The 21,039-nt window shown below is 44.5% G+C and overlaps 2 protein-coding genes across 12 annotated transcripts in view; one reads left to right on the top strand and one right to left on the bottom strand.

Annotated features, from left to right (window-relative positions):
- Positions 1-1,104: 1,104 nt before the first annotated feature.
- MTERF2 (mitochondrial transcription termination factor 2) lies at positions 1,105-19,677 on the bottom strand. Of its 11 annotated transcripts, none has more exons than XR_008445488.1 (3): positions 19,448-19,567; positions 14,994-15,192; positions 14,152-14,222 (listed from the first exon to the last, which is right to left on the bottom strand). XR_008445488.1 is itself a non-coding variant. In XM_054032762.1 (2 exons), exon 2 carries the CDS (start codon positions 4,277-4,279, stop codon positions 3,095-3,097), a length of 1,185 nt encoding a protein of 394 aa, XP_053888737.1. In that variant the 5' UTR covers positions 4,280-4,295; positions 19,477-19,677; the 3' UTR covers positions 1,105-3,094. The 11 variants fall into 11 exon arrangements, 8 of the variants coding, with proteins under 8 accessions (XP_053888737.1, XP_053888709.1, XP_053888746.1 ...); XR_008445490.1 differs by having other exon boundaries at positions 19,477-19,566; XM_054032762.1 differs by lacking the exons at positions 14,152-14,222; positions 14,994-15,192 and adding an exon at positions 1,105-4,295 and having other exon boundaries at positions 19,477-19,677.
- Positions 19,642-21,039, top strand: part of CRY1 (cryptochrome circadian regulator 1) — a 61,756-nt gene continuing 60,358 nt past the window's right edge. The window contains exon 1 of the mRNA XM_054032697.1: positions 19,642-20,223. Coding sequence (XP_053888672.1) covers positions 20,066-20,223 — 158 coding nt within the window. The 5' untranslated portion in view covers positions 19,642-20,065. The remainder of the gene's footprint in view (positions 20,224-21,039) is intronic.

The raw sequence follows: 21,039 nt of genomic DNA, 5'->3' as shown, positions 1-21,039 counted from the left end.
AATACAGTAGTAAAACTGGATTAATACTCTTTTTGTCAGACCTGAGCTCACAGTTCACTACATTAGCTTTTGGGATGGGAGGTTTGTTGTGCCTAGGTCGATCTCGGTAATAGAAATGTATTATGTTGATTCATCCAGCTATGGGAAAGGAGCTGTGACTCTCCTTATTTTTCTTATATCATTGAGATTCCATGAAAGCCTCTATTTTTAAAAAATAAACTGAAGGTCTACACAGTAGTGGCTGTCCTAACCTTGCTAAAAAGTAGGCTTCAGCCTGACTTTCAAGAGTAAACTATTGTAAAAAGGTTGATGACATACAATGAAAAAGTTTGACTGGCTGAAGTAAGAACAGATCAGTTTCATGCTGATTGGTTAATTTAATGCTGTGTACACTCTTCAATCTGAAAGACAGAAACTCAAGTAAGTTACTAACTTACCCAAATTTGTTAATTTTTTTTTTTTGGAAAGTACAATCCGCAGAGGCTCCATCAAATGCTTTTGCAACAGCAAGAGACTTCAGTCATATTCAGTTACCTCAAAAAGTCATCTCAAGTTAGCTGCACTGTTTCTGAAGAATTAAATGAACCCAGTATAGCAGGCTGAGCGTAATGCGCTCAAGGCAACTGGCAAACACTTTTAAATCAGTATATGAATAAGAATCAACTACATCTTGATTTAACCTCCAGCAGCAAATTCCCTTCTTCCTCTGTCTCCGAGCCACCATTTTCATCAGAAGGCATAACTAACAGGCAGTCCGTCTATTTAGTGCTGCAATGGTTCAGGGTTATCTACTATATTGCCAATTATATCCACCCTTTTGGATATCTGAAGTGTCTGCTTGTACCTGGGGGAAAATGCACTACTGAATCACAAATTACAGTTTACTTAGCATAGAGGACGAATCCCCCAGTCCCTTGAGTATTGAAAGATAGGACTATATCATAACACTGACTAGTTCCCAATGTTCTCAAACCTCATTGACAGATCAGAAAAGGAAGGGTCTATGTATTGAGGGTGTTGTTTGCAAGGAAAAAAGTATTTATCTAAATAATCCAATACCAAGTTTCTTCAGCAGTTGTAAACCTCTAAGAAAATAAGAGGAAATAAAGAAAAAACAGATTTATTGCCAACATGTCCTTAATTATACAGCGAACATAGCAAGTGTTACAGTCAATTGTACTGTATGTATGTATCTGAAATGTATACTCATGACAAGAAAAATAACAGTTCACGTATACAGCAGGGTTACTTCAAAGAGAACAGACCTGATCTTATATTTCATGCACAACAAAAATTCCCATTGTAGTCAACAGTTTTGGTTCATCGTTGAGCTCCAAGAATTTAGTAAGTTTTTCTTATAGAAATTTGATACAAAATCAATTTACAGTTTGATATTTTTGATCACAGTTGTTTGAATATAATGTTTGAGTTTCCAGACATTTTAAATATGGAACATCTCCCTTAGCAGTTGCTCACCTCACCACTCTTTCATGCATTTTTATCTCCTGCCTGCCAAGGAGGAATATATACAGACCACTTGCTCATGAAAGCTTATGCAGAAACCCCTGACAAATTTAATTTCAGTCAGGTGACATCTAATTATTGTTTTTGTCATATACCACTTCTTTCACACCCACAAAGACTAATGACTACCTACAGTAACTGCTATTAAAAGGTCAGCATTTCTCAACAGTTATTACATCATGGTATCTAAGATATCAGTTTTTCCATATGCTTAGGAAATAACTGCAGTGGCTGTTTACATATCTTGTCCACTTTTAATATTCACCAGTTTAAAAGCAAAGACTTGTGCCTGAGCCATAGCTATTGTAAAAGGCACAAGACCACACTCCTACCCTCAGACTTCTTTGCCTCCTTCCTTCTGGAAGCAGTCTTTACTTCAGCTAATTCCCTTTCTGATCCTGTTCTCCTTCTAGCCCAAGGAAGAGAAGGGGGAATTACAGACAGAAGCCAAGACCAAAAAAAAAAAAAAAGAGAGAGAGAGAGAGAGAGTGAGTGAGTTCTTGCAAAAGGAGCCAGCTTGAGGTTTCATAACCTTGAAAGAAACCCTCTAAACCCATTTTGTTATTTATTTGCATTATATTAGCACCCAGAGTCCCCAGCCAAATCAGGGCCTGTAATGGGGTGTACAAACCCCAGACTAAGCATAGACAGAGGAGAGTCTTTCCTGTTTATAAGCAAGCAGCTTGATCACAACCCCAGGCTGCTGCTAGAACTGCCAATCACGGAAGCAGGCATCCACAGCTGCAACCAATAGAGAAAACAAGAAAAAATGGAGAGTACAGAGAAGGAAAGGGAGGCAGAAAGGTGTGGAATAGTACCAGGCTGTCTCCACAAAAACAGCCAAGAGACTGCAAACCCAAAATATGAAGAGCTGATGGACTTAATTGGAGGTGAAGGTCCCGCAACTGACTGAGAGAAAACTAGGAAGGTCAGTCAGGAGAAGATAAGACCCCGTGAGAGACCACACTAAGATGGTGACAGGGCCCTCTTATAGTAATGTTGTACATAAATATGGTAAGTAGCTAGAGTCTCCACTGAGAGGATGTGCAAGGACTATGTAATCTCCTTCTACCCCATCAGACTGCCAGCTTCAATTTGGGCTCAACCTCCAGTGGCCTCTTTGTTGCAGTGGCAGTTACCTAAAGGACTTTTTGAAAGTCTTTTACTTACCTGCTGCCTGATGAATAGTATTGAAAATTCACACCGCTAACTTTTCTTGTTGGTTAGTGTAATCGTTCTTGGCATTATCATAGACTGGCTAGTGCAACACCAATCGCTAAAGACCTAGGTAAGTTGGTGGCCAGTTCGATGGGGAAACTTCTTTAAAAAGTGCGTGCTTGGGATACAATCTAAAAACCTAGTCCTTATGTAAATAATAGCAATGATACTGCTAACCTTTTATTCTGATCAGTTTTTGTAATACAACTTTTAAAAGTACTAGTGAGCTATGAATTAAAGCCAGCTACTGCACAACTTCATGCAGCAGAATACAAATTGGCTAAGGTTATTTTTATTTCAGTCCTTAAGGAAGGATAAAGTTCCCTTTTTGAATAAATTAAAGGCATTCAAATTAATCTAAAGGAGCAACAGGATTAAACATTGGTCTCTCCCTCTTTGCTTGTATCCTACAATAAGTGGCTTCAAAATCTCTCTTTGTTCCGTTCAAATTTTCTAGATTTCCATTTTTTATATTGTATCCTAAAGCAGCTAACTTTTTAATTCTGTACTGCACAATTTGAGTTGTCAGCTCCAGCACCATTGGTGTCTCTTTAATCTGATCTACAGAAATTCCTTCCTTCAACAGTCCCTTGAGTCTTTCTTCCAGAATTGGAACAGAATTGTAGAGGAGAGCAGGGCATTTCAACACTAGCTCTTTTAATTCTTGATCACTGCACTTAAAAACATCTTTGGAAAAAAACATGCTCTTCTGCATAGTGTTAGGGCTAAGATTAAAAATAAAACCTTTAAGCCTCGATAGCAGCTGCAGAACTTCAGAATCAGTGAAATCATTCTTCTGGAGAAACTCCAAGTTCTCTTGCACTGCTGTGGCACTATTTAACAAAATAAATGGGTTTTGACTCAATAATTTCAGAAGCCAGATCTTCATATTGGCATTAGAACCGCCTAAATTTAGATACATTCTCTGTAATGTCTCTACTATATGTTTGTTTTTCTCAACAGGCTTGTAAAAAATATCAGGTGCACTTGTGAAGAACCTGCTGATTATATTATTCTTCAGTCCCAACTCTTGAAAGAATTGAACATTAGATTTCTGGTTCTCATGATGTTCAACAGTAAAAAAAGACTCTGGAAATTGTTCTATTAATTTGACCAGTTGTTTTTCATTTTGGCATACTGATTGCCACAGATCTCTTTGAGAGTTTATCTCTGCTGGGGTACGGAGGATTGCCTCCGGGCAACGTTCCAAAATATTTGCTATGGCAGTCTTATCAGCTCCCATTTCACGTAAAGTGTTAGCAGTTTCTTTAACATAGGCTGCATCCTGAAAAAGGACCCACTCCTTTAGTCTCCGAATTTTTTTAATATCAACGGATAATCTGTAGAGATTCTCCACAGTTCTTTTGTTCTCCACTTTTGATTTGATATCAGTTGTATAACTGGAATGCTGTAAAAAGCTTCCATCCTTTACGTTATTCCACAGGGATGAGAGAGTCAACAGTGGTTTGCAGTGCTGAGATCTAGCCAACGAAAGTGTAAACACGTGTGTTGTACTATTCCTGATTCCTCTCAACATTCTGGAGTGCTGCACTCTACAAAATGAATGTAAAATCAAAAATTAGAAAATGTTAATTTCTGTCTTATATGGTATTTTCGAAAGACATTCATGTTCAAACCTGAGCTGCTATAAGAGACAATTACTTCTAAAAGGAATATTTTCACATACTTAGCTTTCATTCCACTTCAGAATGAACATGGAATTTTCTGCTAACATCTCAAACAATGCTTCATTAGAACAATAAAACCCCAAAATACCACGTAGGGAACATGGGGCAGAATGTGAGTGTTCTGCCCCAAATACCACACAAGTTTAATTGTTCCCACATGGTTATTATATCAGTAGTCCCCACAAGGGTGTTCATTAATAGGCTACTGGTGGATGCCTCTGATGTACTGCAAGATACAATGCATGGTTGGGAGAATCCTGCCAAAAATGCAACATTGTCCAACTCGTGGACACTCAGAAGTATCTTATTGCTATTACAGTGTAGCTTTCCAGTTGCATATTTAAAGTATGGGATTCTATGCAATTTAGCCTTTTTTTTTAAACCAAAGTTCCAATTAAAAGGATCAAATGAGAGGGAAAAGCTAAATGCCTTCCTCAAATACTTTAAATATATTCAATTTTTCCCAGACATCCTCTTTCTTTTAATGGCAGTATAGATTCTAAAAGACACTGAACTCACTTTTTATAATAAATGATAATTTGGACTATTGGACAGCTTTCTTCTGACTAGTCAGGTAGGTTAAAAGTGGTTGAACTAGCACCTTGGCATTTTGGGGAGGGAGTTGTTATCACTTTCTCCTTTAGGCCTTCAAACAACTACTTTTCTTCATCTCCCATCCCCACAGCTGCCTTATCTTTTTCTGTACTTAACTTCCACTGTCACCTGTTGAACAAAACGAGCAAACGGATTTATGTGTAAATGAGCTCCCATCTGTGTATCCTTTGGATTTGGTGCATAGATGTGACAGACCCAACCAGTCAATCAGAATGTGGTTTTGGATAATTTGTGTTCCCCAGGGATGAAAGTAACTTAAAGGACTTATCAGTATGCTGGAGTCCTGAGCAGGGGGCGTGGCCTCAACGGGAAGAGGCGTGGCCTCAACTGGACAAGGCGGGGCCTTTAAATACCAGGGACCTTTAAATCACCGCCCGAGCCCCGCTGCCGGAGCCCTGGGGTAGCAATAGCAGGGCTCCGGGGGTGATTTAAAGGGCCCGGGGCTCCAGCCGCTGCAGGGAGCCCCGGACCCTTTAAATAGCCAGCCTAGGGAAGCCCGTCTGGTCCGGCACGGCGTACTGGCTCTTGCCAGTATGCCATACCGTACCGTACCGGCTTACTTTCACCTCTGGTGTTCCCACCCACACTCTAACTGAACTTAGGTTATCATTAATGCAGCTGCACATATTCTGAGATGACAGGAAGAATAGCAGTGTTTAAATACAAAAGGGCACTATCAGGTAACTTTTTAAACTTCTTAAATTTCCACTCTTTATAAAAACCTTTTAGAAGCTAAAGGGGACAATAAAATCTTGAAAACTCAGATGTGTTTGAAAATTTTGTACCAATTACTGCTTTAAGTAACACACCACTGATTGCTATAATTGAAAGTCAGCAAAAAAATATTGAATTCAGTTTGTGCATTTGACAACTTTGTGTACTGTCAGTTTCACTGTGTAGCAGTTTCTCCTCAGCTAAAAATACCCTTATAAAGATCAAGAAGAGAGCAGGAAAAATGTCCATTTTTCATAGACTTTAAGGAAGTGGTCCCCAAACTGTGGGGCATGCCCCCATTGGGGGGCACAGAGAAATGTATGAGGGGGGTGCAGCAGGGCCTGGGCCAGCTCTCATGGGGAGGAGGAGGAGCGCAGGCCAGCCCTGCTCCACCCCCAGCTGTGGCCCCTGACCATGGCCCCCAGCTCCGACCCCCACTGCTCCTGTGCATGCCCGACCCCCACCCCCGAGCTGCGGCCCTGCTCCCAGCCCCAGCTCCCAGGCGGGGAGGATGTGGACAGGGGAGGGGAGGGGCGCAACTGTGAAAAGTTTGGGGACCACTGCTTTAAGGACAGAAGGGACCATTATGATATTCTAGTAGACTCATCTCCCACATACCACAGGACAAAGAACCCTACCCAGTAATTTCTGCATCCAACTTTTGTTTGATATTTTTTTAGAAAGATATCCAGTATTTCTTTAAAGCTCGCAAATGATGGAGAATCCATCAAGTCCTAGGTAAGTTATTCCAATGGTTAATTATTCTCACTTAAAAATCTGCCTCTTAGTTCTTGTCTGAATTTGTCTAGCTTAAACTTCTAACCATTAGCTTGTTATACCTTTTTTCTGCTAGATTAAAAAGCCTTTAATGCTTTAGAAATTTAGTTCTAATTCTTAAATAATTGTATGCACGTTTACCTTACATACAGGAGGACGCTGATGTAAAACATTTTTACTAGTATTTTTCTTTGATATTAAAATTTTTGAAGCTGAGTAAGATTTCTGCCCACAATCCAGCTACTATGTGAACATGCTAAAGTCACAATCTAAGGTTTTTAATGTGATCTCAAGAGTTAGGAAATCTTGTCTAGCAAGCTGAAGTGACTCAGGTAATCTTAAAATATCAGGGTAGGAAGGGACCTCAGGAGATCATCTAGTCAAAGCAGGACAAATCCCCAGACAGTTTTTTTTGTTTTGTTTTTTGTTTTTTTAAGACCCCAGTTCCCTAAATGGCCCCGTCAAGGATTGAACTCAGAACCCTGGGTTTAGCAAACCACTGAGCTATCTCTCCCCCTTCTAGGTCTGTCAAAGCCTTGCTGTGTAACTGTTGGCAAGTCACAACTTTCTGTGCTTTAGTTTCCCAATCTTGAAAAACTGGAATAATATTTCATGGGGTTTAAGGGCTAAGGCCCTGATCTTGCAAAGTCTTTTGCAAGTACTTAACTTTTTGTACTGTGAGTAGTCCTACTGAATTCATTGGAGCTATTTGGTGGATAAACTTAAGCATGTATGTAAGTATTTGCAGGATCAGGGCCTCAATTAAACTGTGTGAGGCACTTTAGCACCTTCAATCCATGGGCTCTCATGGAAATGAAGTGTTATTAAAAGTGCTTGGAGACTTTGGCAATAGGATCCATAAAAGTACTTACTGGTAAAATAGCCAAGCCCAACTTTTATTTTCAACTTACAAATTGTCAAAGAAAGAACTTAAAAGACTAGAATAGACTTTAGCACCATATTCACTAATAAATACACTACTCATGAACACTTTTCCAATAACATCTAATAAATTTCTTAAGCAAAATCTTAAAGAGTGAAATTTGGCCTAGTAAATGCTATCCATGCTTATTTGAGGTCAGCCATATAAGTCACAGGTTCTGTCAAAGGGACCCAGCCAACTTAAAATTTGCACTTCTGTTTCAATGTTTTACCTATAAAAAATTCCCCAGATTACTAAAGTGAAACAAACTAGATGGGGAAAAATCTTTTTGTTTTATACTGTAGTAGACACTACTTTGCGTGTAGTCAGTTTCTCTGTTGTTTAGTGAGGGTCACATAGAAACAGGAAAGATAAAAACATTTTTAAAAAGTAGAAAAATGTGATTTGTTAACATCCAATACTTGGTATGGGTACTCAGGGCATTTGTAATACATGAAATTAATCTGAACTTTAAAAAAAAAATTGAATAGATTTTTAAGTTGATAGTGTCCTGCTAAAAGTGTCTAAAAGTTATGATATCATATTGAAATATTATTATGAAGTCTGTAGATGAGAATATCATTATTTACAAGAAGCTTTGTAGGAAAACATTGTTTTCAAAATAACCAAGTTCTGGAATAATATTATGGAATAGTCTCTGTCCATAGTATTCCACAAAATCTCAGGAGATTTTTCTAACAGATGCTAGACTGTTCTTACTATACTTAAAATGTATAGTTCCAAGATATTTAGATACTAATATGTATAACTCCATTAAGACTTTTAGATATTTCATATGCTGTGGTGGCAGTAGTGCAATTTTGGGAGATGTTAAGAAAAAGGCCAGATTAGATGAGGCCTTTGATCCCATGGTCAACAAGGGTGCCCAATTACAGCCAGATGTGGTAGTAATATTAGTGAAGTATACAGCTGTCCACTATGAACTTGTCCAGGATTAAACCCATTTCACCTGCACCAATGACTATTTGCTAACTTTCAAGCAGTGTACCAAGGTGTGATACTCATGATGTTTTTTAAGTTGGAAATTCCAGTGGTGAAATATAATATATAATAGTGCAGCAGTTTACAATGCTGTATTGTAAAATAGAATAAAAAAGTTCTGAGGGGAGGGTGTAGATTCCTCCATAAGCATTACATCAATGGTATTTCTGTAATATTACATACATAGAAGTCCTCTTACATTTTAAAATGTGGGGGTAACACCATCGGTCTATGAAAATGTAACAATTATAAGGCTAAACTGCTGAAAGATTATAAATTAACTCCTTTAAGACACAGACCTGCATCAGCCTGGAGAAGACATCTCTCCACTTTACATAGGGTGACCAGATGTCCTGATTTTAAAGGGACAGTCCTGATTTTTTGGGCCTTTTTCTTATATAGCCTCCTATCACCCTCCCACCCCCAATCCCGATTTTTCACACTTGTTGTCTGGTCACGCTAACTTTACACTTCCACGATGTAAAGAATAAAACCAAGATTATAGAAAACCTATAGTCTGAGAAGGGAGGATTTCACACCTGTCAGGATTTATACAGTCTGAGCAACTGTAAGCAGCTAACGCTCAACTCAGACACCTACACTTCGCTTTTTTTACATTTCCCCTTCAATATGCTCAAATGTCTTCACCTAATTAGGAAAACAAACGCCATTTCCAGCCCCCTAGCCCCGCGTAGACAGGAAACTGGGAGCTCTCTCTCTAGCCTCAATTCTCTGGGGCAGCTCGAGAGAGGGATTCAGCGATGGGCGATCGACCCAGGAGAGCTGAGGACGTGCTAATGAGGGGATCGCGCCCCCCGCTCGCCTGGTCCGCACCCCACGGGCTGGGCGCCGCGCGGCGGATAAAGGCGTGAGGAACAGGCTGTGGCGCGCGCCCGCGCACGCTCCAACACAGCTGCGGATGGGCGGGGGCGGGCCCCAGCTCCGTGTTGGCCAGGGGGGGCCGAGGGGCTTGCGGGCGGACCTCACGGGAACCTGAGTCTGGCGCGGAAGGCGACAGGGCCCCGCTGTGGTGCTACCCGTGGGGGGAGGGACCCAGCCCTGCCGGAGCCCGCAGTGGCCGGGTTGCCTCAGTCAGCGCGGGAGCAGTCGCCAGTGCTCAGCCCCTCGGCCCCGATGTCCCCTTCGGCCGGGACGGCACCAAGCCCGGGCTCCTGACCTGGCCTCCTGGCTCACGCCGGCTCTCCTGAGGGGCGACGCGGGGAGGCGCCGGCCGGCACCAGCCGTGGGAAGAGGGAACGGAGCGACCCCCTCCTCCCCCTTTGTACCGGGTGGGAACGGCGCTAGCTGAGCTCAAGCGGCCTGCCCCATCCCTGGTGCCCGGTGGGAAGAGCAAGGAGGCTGCGGGCCCCGGCCCAGCGGGAGTAGCACAGCGTCCCCTGCTGGGAACTCCCCTGCCCTGCTGAGCCGCAAAGGTGGGGCCTTTCCCAGTGACGCCCAGGGGGGCCCAGGATCTGGCCCTTTAAAAAATTAGAATTAAACTTGTAACTCGCCAATGGGATGTTTGCATGAAATGAATGCAATGAACCCAGTCCCCAGCACGGTGGCCTGCGACTGGGTAATTTGAGGATAGCTGGGGGCGGGGGATTAGGGTGTGTCTGAGTGAGGAGGGCAATAGGGAGGCCTCTTTTGACTCCACAGAAGTGCATTGCACGGATCACTGTAAAATAGCCCATGTTTTACTATGGGCTGTCCTAGGAACAGTTTGTGGCTAAGGGCCAAATTCAAGGGAGTAGCTAACTTCACTTCTGTAGGATAAACCAGAGCTGAATCTGCCCCTACGATTTCAGCTTTGCTGGTTATCCCCATATAATAACCTGGCAACAGCTGCACCAGATTGTTGACCAAGACTGTGGAACACCCAAAAAGGTTATCCCCTGAGAATCCATCCTAGGTTTGACTGGGCCTTGTGCATGCTGGGATGGGTTTGGGGGAATTTAGGCAGTACTATGTGGATACCCTGGCAGTGCAGGGATGGGTCTGATTTCTCTCACCACTTCTATGTTGATGTAAATCCATTGATTTTAATGGAGTTAGTCCTGTTTTTCATCAGTGCAAGGAGGAGGAGAATACTTTGTCAGTCAAGCTCACAGTTGGTAGTGAAGTACAGTTGTTAATAAATTAAGTCTCAGTGCTTTAATTTACCAAGCTTGTGGTATGCTATAACTCATGTAATGTATCTTCTTCTTTAATTAGAGTGAGGATAAGCAAACCGACTACAGCATCTTTCTCACTGAGAATCACTTATGTTCATATTTCTTCCATTTGATACAACTGTTTTTGTTGCAGTTTTAAATAGAAATGTTCCAATTTAGGACACTGAAGCATGTCTAGATTTAATAAAATTCCCAGACATGAAAATGGAATTAAGGTTTTAAATAAAGCAATAGCCTTTACTTCAAAATATTATAATGTGGTTATTAAAGAAACAAACATTTGAAATTTAGGCTATTTAAAAGTAAAGTTCTATAAAATAAAAATCCGGGCCATCCTTAGAATTTATGGGGCCCTATGCAGTATTATTAAACTGGTGCCCCTATGCCTGATGGCAGCCCAGGCTCGCAGCCCAGAGTGGAGGTAGGGACGAGGCAGCAAAGGGTAGTTTGTTTGAAAACACCTGGCCCGCCTCACGGTGAGGGAGAATCACAGTTCCCCGAAGAGACCCCCTACCCTCTCTCTCATGCAGAATGGACATGCAGAAGGTACCTAATTAAAAGCACTAAACTTGGGAATAAAAAATGTCAGTTACAGGTTTTTTGGTATGCCCTGAAGTTTGTCAGACATTTATTTGCAAAGACTTTGTAGTAAGGGTGAGTCAGCTGTCTTACTGAATACAACATTAAATATTATGGAATACATGATGCAGCTCTTCTCTGTTTTACATTTTCTTAATCAGTATTTTTAAGCTGATTTTATATTTTAAATGTACTCTTAAGCCTTCATAAAGTAATCATTCCAGATTACTACATATTTAACTCACTGAAACAAAGACATTCTTTTAAATTAATCAGTCTCAGAGGTTTAGTGTGTTCATAGCAATGTTCATTGCTTTTAGAAAAAGGGAACACTTAATTTACTTTGTGTGATCTCCATAACAATAGACATGTTTATGAAATTTCACCAACTTTAAAAAATATGTTTCCAAAGATTTTAGGCATAACAAAGGATTTTATATCTTACTAAGCTACTGATTTTGCGGGAGGGTTTTCTTAAAACTAGTTCATCAGATAGAAGTGAAGAAAGCTGGACAAAGTTTCCCTATCTGGAAGGAAAGGGGTGTTGTCCCTTTAAGGGCTTTCTTCAAGGGGTGGGGGGAGGGTAAGGGAAAAAAGGATGGACAGGAAGACTGGGAGCAAGTTTTTTTTTTTACTATAGTAATTTAAATTAAAATGTGTATTTTAGATAAGGATGGTCTTTTGAAGGATTTATTTTAAAAACTATATGTCTGACGATCCAAGCATTTAAGGCTAAAGATGATTGTGCATCTAAAAATCTATGCAAGGATTTTTTTAGAGGTGTGATTTTATAATCTTCACCAACTCACTAATAAAATATTTTTAAAGCAAATTTTAAACTAAGGTCCTGTAGACTAATATGTTCTGAGTAAATATTACAGTAATGCACAACTGTTTTTGTCAGTAAATGCAGAAACTGACAGTATATACCTGGGATTTGGCAAATGCCTTCATTACCACTTGAATGGCTCTTTAACAGTTTCAGTGTTGTGCTAATAGATCTGGCTGGCTGGAAGGCTTTTTCACTTCTAAGTTACTAGATCCCCTCTGAAGTAAGAGTCACCAGGCTGCAGCAGCCAGCTGTGGGAGCCTGCAGGAAGGGTCAGAACAGGGATAGGAAGGTGGAAGGGTGGACACTAAGGGTACATCTACACTACAGGGGGGAGTCGATTTAAGATACGCAAATTCAGCTACGTGAATAGCGTAGTTGAATTCGACGTATGGCAGCCGACTTACCCCGCTGTGAGGACGGCGGCAAAATCGACTTCTGCGGCTTCCTGTCGACGGCGCTTACTCCCACCTCTGCTGGTGGAGTAAGAGCGTCGATTCGGGGATCGATTGTCGCGTCCCGACGGGACGTGATAAATCGATCCCCGAGAGGTCGATTTCTACCCGCCGATTCAGGCGGGTAGTGTAGACCTAGCCTAAGACCCAGTGGTGCCCCAAATTTTCAGGTGCCCTACATAGCCTCCTATTCTGCTTATGCCTTAGGATGGACAGCCCTGGGGACATGGAAAAATGTAAGGTATCTGAGTAGCAGCCGTGTTAGTCTGTATCCGCAAAAAGAACAGGAGTACTTGTGGCACCTTAGAGACTAACAAATTTATTAGAGCATAAGCTTTTGTGGACTACAGCCCACTTCTTCGGATGCATCCCGGATGCATCCGAAGAAGTGGGCTGTAGTCCACAAAAGCTTATGCTCTAATAAATTTGTTAGTCTCTAAGGTGCCACAAGTACTCCTGTTCTTTTTGTAAGGTATCTGTATCCCCAAACAGGCAATGAAACGGTTAATAGGAGCCCATACCTCCCAACATTTCAAGTGGGTAAAGCTGGACACAGCTCCCTTTACATTTGGCCTCTCCACCCCTCCACAGATGGGCCAAATCTGAGTGGTGCTATGACCGTGGTTCCAATGCCACTTGGTTTTCATAAAGGAAGGATCACAGGCTAATGGAGGGAAGGTCAGGGAAGAAAACTAGGAGAAAGGTAGTTTCCTCTTTTGGGTTAAAGGCTGTGAGATGCTTGTTCTAGAATCAGAAGGTCCTCAGCCAGAGGTAGTGAAGTCTAGGGCCAGAGGCAGGACCTCCTGAGCTAAAAGTAAACTTGAGGCAGTAAATCCCAAGAGGCTGTGATGGCAAATCTTAAAATGTGTTTGAGTCTGAAGTTTGAAGGGCTGCATGGGGAAAGAGAAAAATGGTCTCCTTCTGGGGAGTAGGGAAGTAGAGAGTGGAAAGACCTGTGGGGAACAGGAAAGTCTGGAGAGTAAGGAGGAAGTCCAGAGAGGGATGATAGCTGGTATCCACAGACCTGGAGTAAACTCCTGTGGCTGACCCTGACATAAGGCTAAGAACTGGACCTTTGGGGATAAGCCCTGGGAGATGCTGCTTGTTACAAAGGCCCCAGGAAGGGGCTGGGGAAAATGCCTGAAGAAAGGCTAATGATAGGAAAGAGTCCAGGGAGGCAGTGATGAAGTGTCTGACAGCAGACATAGGGTATCTGGATTGGAACACAATGTAGATGGTGGGCATGGGTTCCCCACTAGAAAGGAGAGAAGAGTGTGATGACCAGTGGGCCCCAAGTTAGAGGGCTGGAAAGACAAGGTCTTGAGATTATGTATTCCAACCTCTGTTTGTTGGACTTTCTGTTACTCCGGAAAGGATGGACTTAAATGTGATGTGACCTGACTGGAGGGCTATGTCATGAGAAGAGACCACTGAAGTGACTGTAGACAGAGGCTGCTAGAAAGGATAGCTGCTATGCCACATACAGCTGCAAAGGAGCATGCTAGTGGTGATTCCACCTTTCTACAGTACACTATTACTCTATTTACAAAAATCTACTTCAGTAGAGAATAATTAGTTTTTTTTTTAAATCGTGTTCTGCTTCTGGTCTGGGTTCATTCCTTATTGGGAGAGAAACAGGTAAATGGAGGCAGGATACTCTTGCGTAATTATTTTTATTTGTAATCAGCACAGACTTCCTGTTGTTGTCCATCCTTTAAGGCAAAACTGCAGAAGCAACAGAAAAAGTTAAAATTACCATGTGAAACTGTTTTCAGTACTCCACCAACAGCAGCAGTGTGAGGAACACATGAATTGCTATACTAAATCAGACCAGTGGTGCAGCTAATCCAATAGTTTGTTATGGACAACGGCCAACACCAGATGCTTCAGAGGAAGGTGCTAAAAGACCTGTAAGAGGCAGGGTACGTTTCCTCTTAGGCAACCTATAATTATTGGTTGCCTTTAGTCCTGAAGCATGAGGGTTTATATCTCTTCCAAAATTCATGGCTTTTTATTTGGTACTTACTGCTGTATATTATGTTTGTGTAAATGTCTAATCGCTGTTTTAAGTCTGCTAAACTTCTGGGCTCAATTATACTATTTAGTATTCAGTTCCCATCTGGAATCAGGGCATGCAGCAGAGTCAGTCACTGGGCAACCTAAAGAATGCCACTGGCCCGTAACAGATTGCTTGATTGGCTATTCCACCTGATGAGTAGGAAGAGTTAGCAGAATAGCTCTCTATCCCAGCACCAGCAGTTTGGTGCTTGCTCAAAGCATTTGCCCACAGCTGTGATAGCTCTTGCTTGTACCCAACCTTTCCCTTGCTTCTCTCTAGGTAACCCAGCTGTGAGCCTTTTTCCGATTTCCGATTTTTGGTTTGATTTCTCATTTTTTGGCTCTGACCTGGGTTTCTATTCCTGGTTGCCTGACTCCCGTTCCAACCACTAGGCATGAATGCCTAAGTCCTGGTCTCTGACTGTTCCACAGACTAACCTGCATTGTATGAAAATACTTCCTTTTATCAGTTTTCAATTTGCCATCTTCTAGATTCTGGGATGCATTAACAGGAGCATCATATGAAAGACATGGGAGCTAATTGTTCAGTTCTACTCCTCACTGATGAGGCCTCAGCTGGAGTACTGTGTCCAGTTTTGGTGAGATGAAAGAAAGATGTGGACAAAATGTACGGAATCTAGGAGAGCAACAAAAATGGTAAGTTTAGAAAACCTGACCTAGGAGGAAAAGTTCTTTTTTTTTTTTTTTTTTAAAGTCATGCTTAGTCATGAGGAAAAGATTGAGGAGAGGACCTGGTAAGGCTTCAAATATGTTAAGAGCTGTTACAAGAGACTGTGAGCAATGTTCTCCATGTCCACTGAAGACAGGACAAGAAATGATCTGCTTAATCTGCAGAAAGGGAGATTTAGGTTAATAGTAAGAAAACTCTAAGGGTAAGTAAGCCCTGGAATAGGTTAAAGGAAGCTGTGGAATCCCCGTCTTTGGAGATTTTTAAGAACAGGGAAGACAAACACAGCCGGGGATGGTCTAGGTATACTTGGTCCTGCCCCCGTGTGGATAGCTGGATGAAAATCCAGAGGTGGATAAGGAATTGGTTAATGGGGAGAATGCAGCGGGTCGTATTAAAGGGTGAACTGTCGGGTTGGAGGGAGGTTACTAGTGGAGTGCCTCAAGGTTCGGTTTTGGGACCCATTTTATTTAATCTATTTATAACTGACCTCGGGACCGATTGCAGGAGTGGGCTGATAAAGTTTGCGGATGATACGAAGGTGGGAGGCGTTGTAAATTCGGAGGAGGATAGGGATATCCTGCAGGGAGACTTGAATGAGCTTGTGAATTGGAGTATCAGAAATAGGATGAAATTTAATAGTAAAAAGTGTAAGGTGATGCATTTGGGGATGACTAATAACAATTTTAGTTACAAGATGGGGACGCATTGGTTAGAAGTAACGGAAGAGGAGAAGGACCTAGGGGTCCTCGTAGACCGCAGGATGACTATGAGTCGACAATGCGACGTGGCGGTGAAAAAAGCCAATGCTGTCTTGGGATGCATTAGGCGAGGTATATCTAGTAGGGATAAGGAGGTCCTGCTCCCGTTGTACAAGGCGCTGGTGAGACCTCACTTGGAGTACTGTGTGCAGTTCTGGTCTCCCATGTTTAAAAAAGATGAACTCAAACTGGAACGGGTGCAGAGAAGGGCCACTAGGATGATCAGAGGAATGGAAAACCTGTCGTATGAAAAGAGACTAGAGGAGCTTGGGTTGTTTAGTCTGACAAAGCGAAGGCTGAGGGGGGATATGATTGCTATCTTTAAATATATTAGAGGGATTAATACAAGGGAGGGAGAAGAATTATTCCAGCTTAGTACTAATGTGGATACGAGAACGAATGGATATAAACTGGCCGTGGGGAAGTTCAGGCTTGAAATTAGACGAAGGTTTTTGACCGTCAGAGGGGTGAAATATTGGAACGGCCTTCCGAGGGAAACGGTGGGGGCGACGGACCTGTCTGGTTTTAAGATTAAGTTAGATAAATTTATGGAGGGAATGGTTTAATGGTAAAACATAGTAGTCAAGGAAAACCAAACAATGGTAGGTAAATCGTATAATGGCTGACAGGGGTCAGGCTGGTGACTCTTGCCTATATGCTCGGGGTCTGACTGATCGCCATTTTTGGGGTCGGGAAGGAATTTTCCTCCAGGGCAGATTGGCCGAGCCTCTGGAGGTTTTTCGCCTTCCTCCGCAGCATGGGGCAGGGATCTCTAGCAGGAGGGTCTCTGCCGATTGAAGTCACCTAAAACAGGATTGGGGACTTCAACAGCAGAGTCCAGGGAAGGGGTAGGGACGGTTTTATGGCCTGCAGCATGCAGGGGGTCAGACTAGATGATCATAATGGTCCCTTCTGACCTTAAAGTCTATGAGTCTATGAGTCTATGAAAGACCTCCCAAGGTCCCTTTCAGCCCTACATTTTTATGATTCACTGAATGTCCCCTTGTTCTTGTAATGAGCCATGGTGAACAAAAAATTCCCAGTATACCTTTCTCTACCATTATTTTGTATATTATCTGTCCCTTCTTAGTTGTTTGAAAATCTTGAGCCAGATCGTATCACATGCACAGTGCCCAACAGCTGCGCAGTCTGCATATCTTAACTGCACCTTTAATAATAATAATAATAATAAAGTAATCATTCTTTTCAAAAACATACTTAGCTGTCACTCAGGATTACCGTGAGCTTGTACTGTACTAGTTATGCTTGTATCTCTAGTTTAAACAAAACAGAAACATTGTAACCTGTTCCATAAAAAAGGACTTCCTTTTGTAAGACAAGTGGGTCAATACAATGACACTGCATTCAACTGCCTTAAATGCTAACTTACAAAGCTCTGCTTGTAGAGGATACTTTTTAAAAAATGACCTATTTCAATTCATGAATTATCTTCATCTTTGATTAGAACTTTATTCTGCTTAAGGTCTCCTGTATGTGTTCCTGCTCTCTCTTCGTAACAATAATGGCTGAGGTTTGACAGGAAAATGTACTGTGTGGGTTTATGCTGCTCTTAAACATGAAAGCTCTTTTGAGCAAGAAACAGCTAAAGTATGGAAAGTAATTACAAAAGTACAAATAAAAAAATATGTAAAGGCAAATCTGACAAGTGTCTCAGATGGAGTAGGGGAAATCTCTTTCCTTGGTAATGAAAGGTGTATTTAAAGGAACACAAGTTTTTTATTAAAGTTGATTATGAAATTTACTTCTTGGTATCTTTATTGTTTTTGTTTGTGTTTTTTTTTTCTTTCTTTCAGCAGATCATTCACGAGGAGCCATGAACTTGAGTTAGGTCTAGTCTATGCCTATAATTGACATAGCTATGTTGCTCAGAGGTGTGAAATATTCACACTGAGTGCTGTAGTTAAGCTGACCTAGATCTGGCTAGGTTGAGGGAAGCTAGTCAGCTGTAGTGAAGCCATGCCCATAGTTGTACCTTTATTTCTAATCCTTTCACTTCCTGGGTTATGTGCTAGCCCAGTGTAGCAGTGGGTGGATTATAAACTGTGCAAAGGAAAGATGGTGTTTTATAGGGTGACTACATGTTCTGTTTTGGCTGTGACAGTCCCTTTATTAAGCCCAGTCCCAGCCATCTTGACTTTTGGCAAAAGTGGGCATTTATCCCCTTTATTCTTGCCAACTTTTTCAAAAAAGTGGGGTGTGGTGCAGAGAAACAGATGGGGGAAAAGCAGAGATGCCAGTCTGGGCTGGAGGGTGGGGGAGGAAGGGTTCCACTGTGGGTGGGGAGCAGACAGGGTTCTAGTGACAGCTTCAAGTGGGGGGGCCAGCAGGATTTGAGTGACCAGTGACAATTGGGGGGGGGGGGAAATGCATTTTAGGCAAGCAATTGGGGCTAGCTTCATGTGGTGTCCCATTTTACCTTTGGGAAATATACACCCTAGGGATGGGGGAGTCTTTGGGATTAAGGAAAATAAAATCCTTTTAAATATTATCATACGAAATAGTACTTAGTATAATTCACACACACTCCGGCCCCCAAGAAAATAAGTTAGTGCAGGGGGGCTGGAACAGTGTGCATGGGGGGGGGGGTGTGCTGAGAGCCATTTAGGCACACTGTAAACCCTGAATATAATGGAAACGACTTCAAGCCAGGGCGCAGTGGGCCGCCCCTAGTTCCAGCACCTCTAGGGGAACGGGGTGGAGGGAGGACGCCGTTTGCTCGCGCTCTCTCTCGCTCTACTGAACAAGCAGTCAGGGGCACAGCTCTGCTAGATATAAGCACCAGCCTCAATGCCGTGGCGTAGGGCTGCTGGGCTCGTGCCTGTATCTCTCCGACGCCCCGCGCGCTCCCGTACTGCCTAGGGCTACCAGCGCAAGCAGTAAGGGGGGGGGGCACAAGCGATGGGAATGACGCAGGGGTAGGTGCGTGGAACAGCGGGGCGCTGGCCCTATAACTGCGCGCCTCGTGCAGCTCAGTTATGTAAGCGCCAGCCCGTGTCCCTGCGGGCTCGCGCCAGCTGCTGCTGCGGCGACTCAGGCCGGGCCCGCCCCGTTCTCTCCGCAGCGACGTGAGCAGCGCGGTAGGAGCCGGGCCCAGGCGCGCCCGTGACCGCTCCTGCCGAGCATCCTTCTGACGTACGCAGGAGTCTCTGCAAAACAGCCCGTTTACCGCCCGCGCTCCCCAGCGTGCACGCGCGCAGCGCGCCCTTCCTCCCCTCACGAGAATGGGCCGCCCCCCCACGCTCCAGCAGGGGAGCATGCGCACAAACAGACGTTTCTGCTGCCAACTGAAGGCACGCGCACGGGCGCGCCCAGAGCCGCCTCGCAGCCCCGTGCTCATCCGGGCTTCTCCGCCCTCGATACGAAGAGGGTGGGGCTCGCACTCATGGAGGTGCCGCCCCGTAACCCCCCCCCACTTCGGTTACCGAGCTGGCAGACGGGTGGATTTGCTCACGGGAACGGGATCGGTTGTTTGCCTTTAGCTCGACAGTTCCTGTCGGTTCCGTCATCGAGCCCCTCGGCCCGCGCTCCCCCTTTCCCATCCTGTCGGGGTAGTAAACACACTTTAGGAACGTGAGGGCGGCTAGTCAGGTGGGGTGGTAGCAGCCAATAGGGGGACGGGGCGGGGCTTAACGATTCCGTCAGCCCCGGAGTCCGGTGCAGTCACAGGGCGAGCGGTGAGGAAGCCACAGCCGCTTGGAGCGAGACATCCCGCGCGCCGCTAACCGTCACCTGTGGCTGCGCGCGGCCTCTCGGCGTGGGCGCGAGACCCCTGGCGCGAAGGTTTCGGGGTGATGTGTCCCCCTCAGACGGCCGGTCCCGCTGACGCCTCCGCGGGGTCCTAGCGCCAACGGACGATCGCCAAGCAGAGGGAGCGACCCGGCGGCAGCTTCACCTCTCAGTGTCACACCCGCTGCCCCGGCACGGCGCGGCCGGGGTGCGCACCGCTTTAGGGCTGCACGGGAGAGACGAAGCCGAGTCCGGCATGAGCCGCGGCGGCTCTTCCTGAGCCCGGCGCTCCGCGAGGGATCGCGCCCCCGGCCATGGGGGTGAACGCCGTGCACTGGTTCCGCAAGGGGCTGCGGCTCCACGACAACCCGGCGCTGCGGGAGTGCATCCAGGGCGCCGACAGCGTGCGCTGCGTCTACATCCTCGACCCCTGGTTCGCGGGCTCCTCCAACGTGGGCATCAACAGGTGGCGGTGAGTGAACGGGCCGGGCCCGGCCGCGCGTAAACCTTGGGTTACATATACGGTCACGCTGCTCTCCTCCATCGCTCTAATTGGCCCTGCTGCAGCCTCAGCGCCGCGGTCCCTGCCTCCCCGCGGCTCTGGCAGCCGCGAACCATCCCCAGCCTGCGCGGCGGGCCTGCTGTGCCAGCCCCAGCAACCCCGCTCCCCGCCTCCTGAGTGCTCCCAGCTGTGCTGTCATCCGGCTGCTGGGCGGCCCGCAGCCAAGGCACGGGGCTGAACGTCCCGGACGGAGCGGTAAAGTTCAGCGCCCAGCGTGCCAGGAGCTTTCCCCCGTCGAAAGAAAAGGGCCAAATAAGGGAGTCCCCGCCACCCTGGCAGCACTCATGCTAGTCCCTGGCTTTTAATCCACTGTGTTGTGTAATCACGATTCAAGGAGATCTAGATGATTTAGGTGAAATACTAGTGATTGCAGCCACTGTGACTTCCAGTAGAGGGGTATTGCTGGTAGCAGTGGCTGGGAACCGTAGGGAAAGAAACTATTTTACGAGTCCAAAGAGCTTACCTTCTAAATCATAGAAATGTAGGGCTGGAAGGGACCTTGAGAGGTCATCTAATCCAGCCACCTGTGCTGTGGCAGAACCAAGAAAACCTAGACCATCCCTGGCAGCAGGTGTTTGTCCAACCTGTTCTTAAAAACCTCCAGTGATGGGGATTTCACAAACTCCCTTGGAAGCCTATTCCAGAGCATAACTGTCCTTATAGTTAGAAAGTTTTTTGTAATATGTAACCTAAATCTCCCTTGCTGAAGATAAAGCTGATTATTGC

This window comes from Malaclemys terrapin, chromosome 1, assembly GCF_027887155.1.
Source record: "Malaclemys terrapin pileata isolate rMalTer1 chromosome 1, rMalTer1.hap1, whole genome shotgun sequence".
Classification (NCBI taxonomy): Eukaryota; Metazoa; Chordata; order Testudines; family Emydidae; genus Malaclemys; species Malaclemys terrapin.
This window is presented reverse-complemented; position numbering and strand designations above follow the sequence as displayed.

Coding starts and splice junctions, on each gene's coding strand:
- MTERF2 (XM_054032709.1), bottom strand. CDS start 9,131: ATGGCGTTTGTTTTCCTAATTAG. Junction 4,296..9,108: donor GCGTTTGTTTTCCTAATTAG/GTGAAGACATTT, acceptor TTCATTTTGTAG/AGTGCAGCACTCCAGAATGT.